Here is a 13799-nt window from a genome sequence, read left to right as displayed (position 1 = left end):
ACTGTATTCCTTTAACTTAACTTGGGGATTATTCACCAATTACGTATTTTCATGTGGGTCCTCAGATCAGTTAAGAATTCGAAAGCTTCATTCCCTCAAAATTTCCACCCCCTTTTATTTAATAAACATAGGAATTAATTGCAATTTTTAATAGTATGAATTCTCACCTGAGGGACTGTCCACTAATTGCATAAAAAATGTATACTTTTGTTGTACTTTATTATTTTTTCTTACTTATTATAGTTACTTTTAAAATCTCTTAATTTGTTTTATGAAAAAGCTTGACAATATTTAGATGCAAGATTTTAAAAAAGTATGAAGTAAAGAGCTTTCACTATTTTAAGTTAAAAAAAAATCTTATGTTATTTAGATTTGTCATTCCGAAAATATTTAATGATTTGATTTAAAAACAATTGAAATAAAACTTCAATTATCTCAGATTTGTTAAATAATATGAGTGTAGGAACCATATAATAATTTACCTCTAACAAAAATGTTTAGCTTCAATACTCATTGTACTTACATTTCAAAATCATTTGAATTTTTCTTATTATTTTATTAAAGAAATAATGAACCAAGTAACAAATGTTAACACAAATTTAATAGGGCCATTCAGTATGATTAATATTAATCTTGTTAATGTTTTATTGAATGTGCTTTTATAAATAACCTTTATTTAAATCTAAAAAATACATCCGATAACCAATTTAAATAATAGTTCAATTAATTATAATTTTGAAATTTTTTTTTGTATAATTAAATAAAATTATTGTGAATTTAAAAAATAAAATGAGCCACTCAATATTGAATATAGAGTCTGACCTCTATTTAACGAAGTCTCTAAATCGTGATAAAAAGTTCGTTATATGGAAAATTCATTAAATAGAAAATCTCCAGTTGAAATACTTAAACAACACGAAACAGATTTAAAATTCTTTAACACTAGAGATAATTAAAATAGCAATTGATACACCTTTATTTTGTAAATTATTATCTATTATCCAATTGTTTCAAATGATTTTAACATTTTATCATATGAAGGTTTGGTGATTTCTTCATCATTTCCATCTTCATCTTCATCACAATTTATTCCTTACTGTTTTTATTTTCAACACTGTCCAAAATATCTGATTCGGTTAATGTTTCTGTGTTTTCAGCTTCAGAATCAATAAAAAGACAATCATTAATCAGTACATCATCATTAATTTCGTGGTTCTCTCTTAGCTGTACCCAATTTTTTTTTAAATTTTTCTGAAAGAATATCAACCTCCTTCTCCACACTTTCTAAATTTTTTGTACTGACTAAGAATTTAGACTGACTTATGAACTAGACTGACTTATGAACTAGACTGACACTGACTATGAATCCAGCTTCAGCAAAACTGTTATGAATAGTATAATCTGTAACATCATAGTTCCATGCTTTAGAAATTTCTGTTATGCTTTCTTGTAAATTGACTTTTGACTTGGATTCCTGTATGATATGCAAACAAAAAGCGAAAGGGATTTTACCGCTTTCTCTCAAAGTTAAGCAGCTGCGAAAATCAATTAAGGTATCATTTCCCTCGTAGAATGCGTTAACAAGTTTGAAATGTTTTGGGAAATAAGGAAAGTGTATCTTAAAAAAAGGTTCGTTAAATAGAAAATTCACTTCACCATTTGGTAGTCATTTTACGAAGAAATTTTCAAAATGTTCTTGGTTCCTTGAAAAAAATCGCAAAATGCAAGTTCGTTAAATGGAAGTATTTAAAATTCTGCATAAATTGTTTTTATGGTGATTAATATAATCAAGAAAAAGAGTTCTTTGTCAGAAACTAGTTCTTTTATCATGATCATTAAAAGTATTTTGCATTTTGTTAATGTGTATATGAAGAATTTTCAACAAGAGGAAGAAAAAACTTTTATTAGTGTGCATATCCTGATTATGATATTTTTTTAAAGTGCTTAAAAATATTTTTTGAGTGCTTAAAAGGTGTTTTTTTGTTGTTGAAAAGTTTAGCTATGCACTCTGATACAGTGTTTACAATTTTACTATAGCAGCCACTACATCAATATTAAAATGCTTAAAAGCATAAGAACTTTTTTAATTAAAATCCTTTTTTTTTGCTAATTAATGTGGAAATATCCAGGATGCGTTAAAAAATCTTGTGCAACTGAATGTTTAAAAAAAAAAAGATATTTGTTTCCCAATTAAGTTTTTTTTATGAAGTCCTTCATTTTAGCATTTTTTTATATTTTTTCTAGTTTAATTTATACTCTTACATTCTTAACTTTATATTTATTTTCAGTCTATTTCAAAATTTCATCATAGGACAATTTTTTTTACCATTTGTGTATGCATGTATAAGTACATTTCTGTGTGTATGCAAATATGTATACACGCATGTCATATAATGACTATTTTAATATACTTTTGTTATGCATTACCTTCTCTTACAGTGGAATGGAGAAATATTTTCCGCCCATCAAGTATTGAAAAGTTCAGTGTGCACAATGTATTAAATCGAAATGTTGGATTGTTGAGATTATTTCCTAGCATAACTGTTGAAGTGGTTTGTAACTAGTATATTTTTTATGAATTTGTATTTATATCCATATTGCCTGTGATTTTTCATTTTACTGTTCTTTATACTTTTTAGAAACTTATTTTAAAACATATTTGATGGTGTACGATTTTATTTTATAGATTTTATTCCATTACTTCCATCAAAGTAAAATAAGCTCGAAACCTATTCTATTATAATGTACAGTGTGTAAAATTATTATTTAACAACAATTTAATTCAACCCGAATCTAAACAACAAATTGCCAGTTAAAATTGACTTTCCAAAAGGCAATTCTGAAATTCTTATCTTAAAAACTAATATCATTGTTAAAAAATAGGTAATCCAATCCATTTCAAACATTATTTTTGTTTTTATTTAACAAAAATCAATTTTTATAAGTATACTCATTTGTGAATGATCCCATCTATCTCATTTTTTTATGATCTCTGATAAATTTACAGCAAACTAGAAAAAAGAATAATGAAAATTAATAACCAAATGTAAATTGTTATCCATTGTACTGGACTTTACTTTTAATATACTAATCTTAATTTCTATGTATTTTGATGTAAATATAACTGATCTAAAATCAGCAAAATTCTAAAATATGCAAATAGTCTGATCTAAAGCTATGTAAATTTCTGAGAGTCTACTGTACTGAGATGCAATCCTAATGCATTAAGGGTTAACCTTTACTTATGCTAATTAATTTGTGTGGATGTTTAAGTTACAAAATTGTATTTTACCTTGATAAAAATTTTGTTATTCAAGTAATTGAAATTTTGTCCCTCAAAATATCAAGTTTACCTTCAATTTGGAAAATATGATCCCTGTTGTATAGTGAGAAAAGCAGTCAAAATTTTGAACCCCTTAATTGTAATTTTTTTTTGGATATTTCACCATATAATTTAAGCTAATAAAAAAAAAATTGCACACAATCTGTGTAACTTTTCTAAAATATTTTAATTTAAAAAAATTTAAATTCATTATTTTTTTAGTATTTTGTTTAATAATGATTGAATTGTAAGGGATATCACTTAAAAATATTTTTTGATGAAATTCAAAGTTTGAATAAAATTGGTTGTCAAGCTTACTGAGTAATAAAAATTATATATGTTGGATTTTTAATATTTGGAAAACTGTTTTTAAAATTCTATTCAAACGTTAAACTTTTTTTTATTTAAAATGAGAAAATTTGTTTTCGAAATTTTTATTTTTTTCTGTTATTATTAAACTTCGTATTTTAAAATTGTAAAATAATCTTTACATGGAATTTTTTAATAAACATGCTTAAAAGTTGTGTGTAATTTTTTTAAAATTATTTAAATAATTGCAGAGACATGTCCATGCATGCAAAGATTAGTATTAAGTGCCTTAAACTTTCAACTCGTTTTTCTGACTGCATTAGTGAAACTATATTTTCAAGAATACAGCTTACAACCTATTTTTTGATCGTGAAAATTTTGAATTAGTTGGAAAAAACATTATGATCAGACAAAGAAAGTAGGTTTTCATGTCTATTTAATATTGCATGTTAGTATATGAAGCTCTGATCATTACGGCAAAAGTATTCAACTGTTTGTTTTCTTTTTCACACTGTACATATGGAACCAAAATTTAGTTTTTGTCTTGTTATGTGTAATGTGTAAAACTAAATAACAAAGTGTTTAGTTTAAAGCAGAACATTGGCATAGAAATGTTGCTAAGACCTTACGAAAGGACATTGAAACACTTATCTGAAAGGCATTACAGTAGAGCGCCAATTATCCGAACGTCCAATTATCCGAACTATGTCTAAATTCTTTTTTTTTTTTTTTTTTAAAGTTTAAAATATTTTTTAAGATCTTGACAATTTTTCTAAATTAATTAGAATAAATAATATCCCCTACATCCGAATAACATATTTAATTTACAACCTTTTTAGCAGTTTTCTTATAGCAGCCATACATACATGTATGGTGATACAGTTAAACCTACCTACCCCTTTACAACTGAAAATTATCTTCCAAGAATGCGAGCTTCATTTTGATAGTCTACAATGGTTGGAATGCAGAAGGAGTTTATGAATAGATAAGTGCTGAAGTTTTGTCACTTATGTTTAATGATTAGTGATTACAGTGCTTGGAATAATAAATCTTGGAATAAAATTCTTAACAGAAAAACTGAAGTTTCTGAACCAGTCGATCTTTCGGATGACAATGATGAAATAGTTGATTTTTAATGAAAATCGGAACTCCACAGACGAAGATGAAGAAGTAAGTGATCAAGTTCAAGATAGAAGCATGCGATTCATTAGATATTGCAATGAATTGGCTAGAACGTCAAAATGATGTTGATCCAGTTCAATTTTTTTTATTTAAAAAGAATAAGGGATATATGGCTTCTAAAAAAAAAAACGCATCTTCTTTGAAACGAAATCTTTGCTGGATTTCTTTTTCAATGAAAAATATGGTAAAATCAGTAATTGACAAAAAAATTATAAAAAACTGAAAAAGTTTTAAAAAAAGTTAATAAAAAATATTTAAAAATTAAAGAAAAAAAAACTTTTAAACACGCCAAAGCTATTTTAGATAATACTACCAGTCCTAAGCCTACAAAAGGTGCGAAGGGAAGTTTGTGCATAAATAATAATCATGTACACTAGATTTTAAACAGTTTTCCAATTATCCGAACTTTTCATTATCCGAACCATGTTCGGTCCCGAGCAGTTCGGATAATTGGCGCTCTACTGTAATTACAAATTAATTTTTAAAAAAACATGAAAACTTGACTAGCATTTCTACTATATAATGAGAATATCCACTTGATGAATTTGAAAATTTACAAGGAATCTAATAAGACAGATTTTTAGTTTTTGTAACCTTATGTTTCTCGCAATGTTTATTATTGGAAATATAAGATTGTGAGATATTAAAAATTATTGTTGTATAACAATAAAATTTTTGTATTGTTGAAAGAATCTAAGAACACAGATTTTTATTTTTTATGGAATGCTATCTTATGTTTGATGTAATGTTTGTTATTGGAAATATAAAATTGTAAGATATTAAAAAAAAATTCTTGCATAACAATGGAAAATATTTTAACAAATGCATTCTTTTGTATTCAAAGATACTTAATTAATTTCTGTTTACAAAACTATTAACTGTTCCATTTTTAATTTTGTGAAAAACCTCCAAAAACGTATTACTAATTATAATAATCTTAATTTTTTTAACCTTCCAAGAGACTTGTGGACAAAATTGTACCAGGCTATGTCACACTTTAATTTTCTATTGAATAGCATGACAAATGCCAGTGTATGGGTTCATTAAAACCCCTACCTTAAAAGTGGAAAAAAAGCTGGAAGTAACATTCAAAGGATTTTTCAGATACACACACAAAAGATGAAATTTAAAATGGCAGTATAATAAATAAATGATTTTAATGGAAATATAACTAAGTGTAAGTAATCAAGAAGAGTATAATTTGCATGAAAAGTATTGCACAAAGAATCTAAGGTACTAATATCTTAATTTATATTTACTGGAACTATTATTAACCTGTGTTTTAAATTTAGTAGCTGCATTTTATATTTTGTGCTGATAAATATATTTTTTATTGCTGTATTTTGCTTTATTAAAAATGCTATGCTTTGGCTTTTAAATTTTAAAGCTTCAAATTACTTTTTCATTATCTTAGGTTAGGGCATTTTTAAGTCCACCTATAGAAGGAGTTGTGTTGCAGACTTATGGTGCTGGAAATGGTCCCTCACAAAGGAAGGACCTTTTTGATGAACTAAAACGGGCTCATAGAAGAGGTGTGATTATTGTTAATTGTACTCAATGTTCATTAGGTCAAGTGGATCCATCATATGAAACTGGAAGTGTGTGTATTGTTATGTTTTAATGAAAGAGTTCTCTTTTTGCCTCTTACTGCTTTTGTTATTTCTTAAAAATTTGCTATTCAGATATGATTTAAATTTCATTACTATGTTTGAGCTTGCTTATCTTTTTTTTTCTCTTTTGTGATTTTTAACTAGCTGTGCTTAACTAGCTTTCCTACTCTTTGTCTTGACAAAATCAATATTCTGTTATTATTGAAACTATTTTTAGACTTTCCATCTTTTAAAGAAAATGAATAAAACAGTGGCTGGTTAATCTAAAGATAAGTGCATGATTAAAAACCCTTAAATGTTTTTAATTAATAAACTCTACATGATTAAAGCAAATGATTAGGAAAGAATTTATTTTTCTTCATAAACTTAATATTTGTAAACTTTTTAATAAAGAAAATATAAGTTTAAAAAAATTACTTACACATGGAATTGCAAGTTTTCTTCTAAGTATTTGGGATGCAAAATGTTAATAACTTCAACTGAAAAAAAAAACTTAATTTGTATACTTCACCATTTCTTGTCGACATGTTTTGTAATTTCTAATAACTAAATCTTTTTATAATTTTCTTTTCCTGCATGTGTAGAATATATTCAGAAATTAAAAAGAACTCTTGTATTTTTGAAAGTTATTATGTAATTTAGCCCTAATTAATCAGTGTTATTCTGACAAAAAGCATTAAATTTATCAACTATGAATTGAAAACATATAAATAGTTTATTTTTGTTTTTTGAACTTTTTATGTGTTTTAATAGAAAAGGGAATTGCTTTGTGATTTTTAGATGTATCAATAATTTGTTACCCTTATTTTTACAGTTGTACCCATATTTTACTATTATTTAGATAGTCAAAAAATTAATAAGATTAAATACGCTTTTAGTTGTGTTTTTATGGAATCTTTAGCATTAAAAATGATTTCATTATTTCTATAAAATCAATGTTATTGTACTCTTAGCATTTTTTGCTGAAAATCATAGAAAAGTAACACCAATGCATTATTTTTAGCTCATTGACTTTCTGAATTCAGATTCTCAGTAAGTTATGTTATGAATGCCTATGGGAACATCTTAAATTCCAAATTAATTGGGTCGAAATTATTTTCGAATAAATCAGACTTTTCTTTATTTTTTAAGGCTGTCAGTTATTCTTATTATAAGTTTTTTTTTTTAGTTTTTATAAGTCATGGCTTTTTTTGACAATTTTTAAGTTTTAGTAATAAGTTTGAATTACTTTTAATTAATACAAACTGTAATAAACTATGCATTAAGAGAAAGCTATGCACTAGAGAAAAAGTTTTTTTCTGTAATAAATGCTTTTTAATCCTTATTAGCAAAACCTATGTATTCTGAAATATCTTTAAATTTATTCATTTTTAGCTGAAAATTGAAAACCCAGAACACTTTTACTTTCATTACATTTTATGTTCTTTAAATTCTCATGAATCTCTGGATAGTTTTCTCAATTGTATTTCAAACTTTAACATTTATTAAACATCAGAATGTATTTTTGAAAATGTGTTTAAACTTAAGTACATGTCAAAGGCTCAAATAAAAAAATATTTTGTAACTCAATTCCACACATTTCACCACTTTTTTTAATGTCTTTTGAAATCATAAAAATTAGTTTATAAAAATGTTGCATTAAGCGAAAAATTAATGATTAATAGTTGATATTTCAGTATAGGATATATAAGTGATCAAGACCTGAAAATATTATATAGATTTCTCAACTACTCTTAATTTTTAAATTGGTGAAAATTGGATATTTTCAAACTTTTATGTGTATTTGTGGAGCAAAGACTTAAGTATATATGATGCAAATATTTAAAATCGGAAGTTAAATTAATTTATGAAGGGAATTTATGAATTTTTTATTGTTTAACTTCTAAATTTATTTCAATAGCAGTAATGTAACAATTTCCATTTTTGAATTCTTATAGGCTATTTCTTTTTCAAAGGGTAAGTGTTTTGTTTTGTTTCTGTATAGATCTTGTGCTGGTTTTTATATATACGATCCATTAGACATTGAGGTTTATGGTTTATTTTGTTTCCCAAAATTCTTCTTTATAATATTTAATTATCTTCTTTTTTGCATTGAACAAAGAATTTGATGATTTTTTATTCAATGCAAGAGGCAATATATCTTAATTCCTTATTCGTTTGAAGTAAAACTTAATAAATGATTTCATTGGAGATGCACCAAGTCCTAAAATTTTGCCGAGTCTGGGTATCTAGTACTCAGTGAAAATTAAATCTTTTTTATCCAGCTGGTTCCAAGTATTATACCAACTTTGCAAAACAGTGTAAAAATTGTATGATTTTCTTCCTAACAAATGTTTGACAAGATATAGTTTTAAGGAATTTTTATTACAAGCCTAAAACAGATAAGTTTTTTTATATTTAGATATATTTTAAATTATGTTTAAAAGAATTGTTTCTAAAAAATTATGGGAATAATAGTTGGATGTAAAATGATTTACACAAAACTTTGCTATAGAGATATTTGCTAGTAGTGGACTTTATTATTTACAAATTTTTTACCTGTTTTATTTAGTTTCAATACCATATATTATTATAGCTTCTGTTAAATGTAGGGTATTTTAACAATGTAGCATATTTCAAAAGTTTTTTTAAAATTTTATTTATTAGGATTTTATAAACTTAAAATAAGTTTTTATGTAATATCCTGTTTTTAATTTTATATTTGTTTAGCTACATTACTTTAGTAAAAATAGCTCACAACATTAGATTTTTGAAATAGCATTTCCTCCTAAGTGGATATCGTGTCCATGTAACCAAAATAAACTTTTGGCACCAAATTAAACTATTCTACTTTTGCATTGATTTAAATCAAAAATATATCATGCCCAAACCAGTAATTTCATGTTAAGATTATTAAGAAACTGGTGGAATATATATATAGGTTTAAAAAATCTATTATGTATGTAAACAATATTGTGGTTATTCTAAATCTGAATATAGCTGGGGTGTCTATCTTAAATGAGTATTACCTGACAGTAGATATAATATAAAATTTGCCGGTTACGGATACCAGGTACTGGAATTCATTTTCTGGCTCCAGGTAAAGTCAGAATACCAAGATATTGCCAGGTACCCCATACATCCTTAATAATTATATTTAATTTTTTCAATATAAATATGTGTATAGATCTTACATGAGAAAATATGTGTATAAATCTTTTAAAATAAAGTTAGTTCATATTTTAAAATATTGGTAGCTAATTACACAACATAAAAGAAATGAACATGTATATAAAATTTAATAATCTGCTTAAAGCATGATATAGTGTTAATAAATTCTTAATATTAAAATATATTTAGTCAATGGTTGTTGAGAACTGTCTCTTTTTCTAAATTTAGTTAAAATAATTTGTTTTCTGAATAAATTAAAGCAATTATCAATCATATGCAGCAATCTAAAACAATTTTTTTAAATATGCATTTTAGTTTCTTACTTTTTACTAGAAAGATTTTATTTTTAAGTTTGCAAGTTGAGTATGTACTTACAATTTAAAATCTAAAAACCTAACATTAAGTTTTTAGCCTATCAATGCTAGTTTTACATTGAGAGAAAAAATATCCTGAATAACTTTTGTAATTATCAGATTTTTGTACACTAATCGACAAGTTTAATGCTTTAACGGGTTGACTTTAAATATATTATTTAATTAGTGTTAACTATTAAGTTCTGTAATTAGGCATAAAAAATATTTTTTTTCTCAATAAGCTTACTTTTTTTCAATGGATTTAATTTTATAACCAACAAAATATGGGGAGCAGCCACAATTGTAATATGGAAAAAATGGTCCTAATAGTTTAATCAGGAGAGCGGTTGAATGTTAGGGCCCCTTAATGTTAATTTTGCATTTTGGATATTTTGCCTGGTCTCCAGAACTTTTAAGCTATTCAAAAACATTTTACCCACCATTATAAAATTTGTTTCCATGGATAATTTCTTGTAAAATAGAGAGTTTAATAATTAATAATTATTTCATTTAATAATGGTTGAAAATATTTTGAGTTGTAAGGTTTGCAAATTTTCACACCATAAAGACACATTATACCTGATAAGATAATTTACTATTCATTTTTTTTTACTATTATTAGGGAAAATAACAATAAATAATCATTAAAAATTATTTTTACGAAAGTTTGTTTTTGGATTTGGAATTTTATATTTGTGTGCAAAAAGTGATCAATTCACTGTAAAAGTTCCACAGGTATGGTGAAATGTCAAAAGCGTGAAACTAGTAGTAAAAGCCAGAAACTTTTGTCCATCTTCTTCTTCAGCACGACAGCCCCTTACAGGCCTTGGCTACCTCAACCGCGCGTAGCCTCCAACGCCTCCTATCCATGGCGACTTTTTTCCAGTTGCTAATCTTTATTACCTTGAGATCTTTAGTAGTGTCATCCAGCCATCTAGTTGGAGGTCTTCCTCTGGCCCGAGATCCAGAAGGACTTTTAAAGGTGGCGATTCGTACTGCATTGTTTTCTGGACCTCTCCAGATATGGCCAAGCCATCTTAATCAATTCCTTCGGATGACCTGCCCTATTTGTGGCTGTACATAGAGTCTATATAATTCAAAGTTGTATCTGATTTGCCAACAGTCTCTTTCCTGTACTGGGCCAAAAATATTTCTAAGGATTTTCCTTTCTAAAAAACCAAGAGTACGCTGAGTGTCTGCGTTTAGTGTCCATGTTTCACTTGCATAGAGCAATACAGATAGAGTAAGAGTCTTATAAATTTTAATTTTGGTTTTTCGACTGATTAGGCTTGATCTTAATTGCTTTCTTAGTCCAAAGAAACACTTGTTTGCCATTTTACACTTATGTCAACTCTGCCAAATTTTACTGATTGTGGCGTAACCAAAAATTCAAATCTAGTGAGAAATAGAAATGCAGTGAAACCTCATGTTACAGTCACTCCTACAAAATGGATTACTTTAAATTCTTACAAAAAAAATGCAATGTTAATTGTTTGCCTCATCCACCACTAAAAATATTGTTAAGTTATTTCACTACTAAAGAATCGATCATTCTCCTCTCGCCTTCCTTTATCTTTGCAAAGAAAGAAGAGAAAATGATACTGCTCATGTGAACAGCAGTATTTTTTGATCTTTTCATCTTGTCAGTACTGATTATGAGACCTTACTAGCTGAAATGATGCCTTAAATGCTCTCAATCCCTCTTCCCCACTGAGAATTCCTTTCTACTTCTAATCAATTTGGAGACTGTTTAACACAGCTGGGTAAAAGAAGAAAGAGAGCAAAAATCCAGTCATTGAAGTGTTCATATACATGAAACATTTATTCAGACATTTGACTAATGATCCATTGTGAACATAACTTGGGGTCCTACCTTACAGTTATGCATTGCTGCTTTATTTTATCTGTGCATCCTGGGAGGTTTACCTTCAAGGAGATATTGTCCCATTTCCAATGAAGTGATGGGGAGTGTAAACCTATTAATTAAACTGATTGAGCAAGTGACATAGGACTAAAAGCTCCTATTTGGTATCATATGACTTAAATTGTTAGTCTGTGTAAATAAGAAAAAAAAAAATTTCTCTGTAGCTACATCTAGAATTATGTATATATGTCCAACTTTTTCATATATTCTTTTTGTATTGAAAAAAGTATTTTTTAAACTTTAAATAAATATCATTGTGAATAGTTATTATAGATTCTTTCTATATCATTGCAATTATTCTTAAAATAGTTTACGACATTAAACTTCTTTATTAGTGTACTCTTCCCATAAACTCTCGTAAGCATACAATTTTACGGCCTGTGTTCATTTAACCAAGTTTTCACTGTATATGTTTCTTTAGAAAAAGTGTGTATTTGTGTCTGATTTTGTAACTTAATTAATAGTTAGCCATAATTAATTTCAGAATATTGAGGAAGTATATTGGTATTTAGTTTGTTAAAATTCAATCATTTGGACAAAAATCATTAGGAATTATAATATTTTTGGTTTTTTTGTGCAATTTTATTGTTTACAATAAGCTACAAAATATTTTAATACATGGGTAATTTATAATAGTTTGTACTGATTATATACCTTCATACCTAGGCATTTGTTGACGTAGGAGTCGTTCCAGGGTCCGATATGACTCCAGAAGCAGCATTGACAAAACTTAGTTATGTTTTGAGTAAAAAAGAGTGGTCAATTCAAACTAAGCGTAATGTAAGTGCACTTTACTTATAAAAAAATTTTTAAACAATTATATGTATTATTCAACACATAATCTGTTTTTAAAAATTAATTTATTTATAGACATAATACTTGATAAACCTATTTTATAATTAAATTCCTACTTGATAATGTAAAATTAAGATGTCTAGAACTTAATTTAAGAACTGAGTAGAGAAGGATGGTTTTTATTGACATATCTAAAAAAAAAATTTTCTCACAGGAAGATCCATCATATTTAAGTTTTATTCAACTATACAACACTTATTTGTTTTGCCGAGTCTTTAAATTTAGATGTCAGTGAATGAAGGTTCAAAATGCATGATTGCAGGGATGCTACGCCTGCGCCATTTGCGATAAACTGAGACAAAACGGCATAACTGCGCCATTTTGCGACATTCAGCTCAGTTTCTGCCAAAGCTGCGCCTTTCTGAGACAAAACGTCCAAAATTTGGCAAACCTGAATTCAGTTTCAAATATTAATCCGCATTGCCGTGAGTCATTGGAGATCATTTTGCCGTTCACGTCTCCACGGGATGAAAGACTTCCACGAAAAAGCGGAAATCCGCTTTTTTCTCCCAATTTTTAAAATTTTCGACCATGTTCCAAAAACTAAAATTTTTAGGGAGTCCAATTAGAGAAACCCAAGCCGCCGGAACGATAGTCCCGCGACTTCCGCTATAGAGTGGAAAGGAGTCTAAGTGTTTCGTTTCGACCACCGATATTTGTTTTTTTTTTTTTCGTTTGGCTGATTTTCGGAATTTTAAATATTAGGAACTGCGCAGGAATATGCTAAAATCGCGATTTTTAATCAGACGATTTTAATATCAATCATCGATTTTCGTATTTAACTTATTTAAAACTTATGTGTTGCGACTTTTTTTACGCTGTTTAAAAATCGTACTAGCAATTCCTATTCACTCAATTTAAAAATTCAATATCGCGATCTGTATTCTCGCGAGTTTAAAATCCAACGTCGCGATTCGTATTCACGCATTTTTAAATCCAATATTGCGATTCGTTATCACGCAGTTGTAATATCAGATCTCGTTTTTCGTATTTGTACGCTATTTAAAAATTACTCATTGCGATTCGTATTCACGTGATCTAAAAATTATTCATCGTGATTCTTATTTACGCAATTTAAAAATTCAATATCGCTA

The 13799-nt window shown here is 27.2% G+C and overlaps 1 protein-coding gene across 3 annotated transcripts in view; it reads left to right on the top strand.

Annotated features, from left to right (window-relative positions):
• The window catches only part of LOC107455457 (L-asparaginase), a 43523-nt gene that overhangs the window by 19775 nt on the left and 9949 nt on the right, over positions 1-13799 (top strand). For all 3 annotated transcript variants that reach the window (XR_001585572.3, XM_016073033.3, XM_043050159.2), the window contains exons 7-9: positions 2440-2552; positions 6228-6413; positions 12517-12630. Coding sequence is in view for 2 of the 3 variants with exons in the window: in XM_016073033.3 (XP_015928519.1) it covers positions 2440-2552; positions 6228-6413; positions 12517-12630 (413 nt within the window). In the remaining variant the exon portion in view is untranslated. The remainder of the gene's footprint in view (positions 1-2439; positions 2553-6227; positions 6414-12516; positions 12631-13799) is intronic.

The sequence above is a fragment of the Parasteatoda tepidariorum genome, chromosome X1 (assembly GCF_043381705.1).
Source record: "Parasteatoda tepidariorum isolate YZ-2023 chromosome X1, CAS_Ptep_4.0, whole genome shotgun sequence".
Lineage (NCBI taxonomy): Eukaryota > Metazoa > Arthropoda > Arachnida > Araneae > Theridiidae > Parasteatoda > Parasteatoda tepidariorum.
This window is presented reverse-complemented; position numbering and strand designations above follow the sequence as displayed.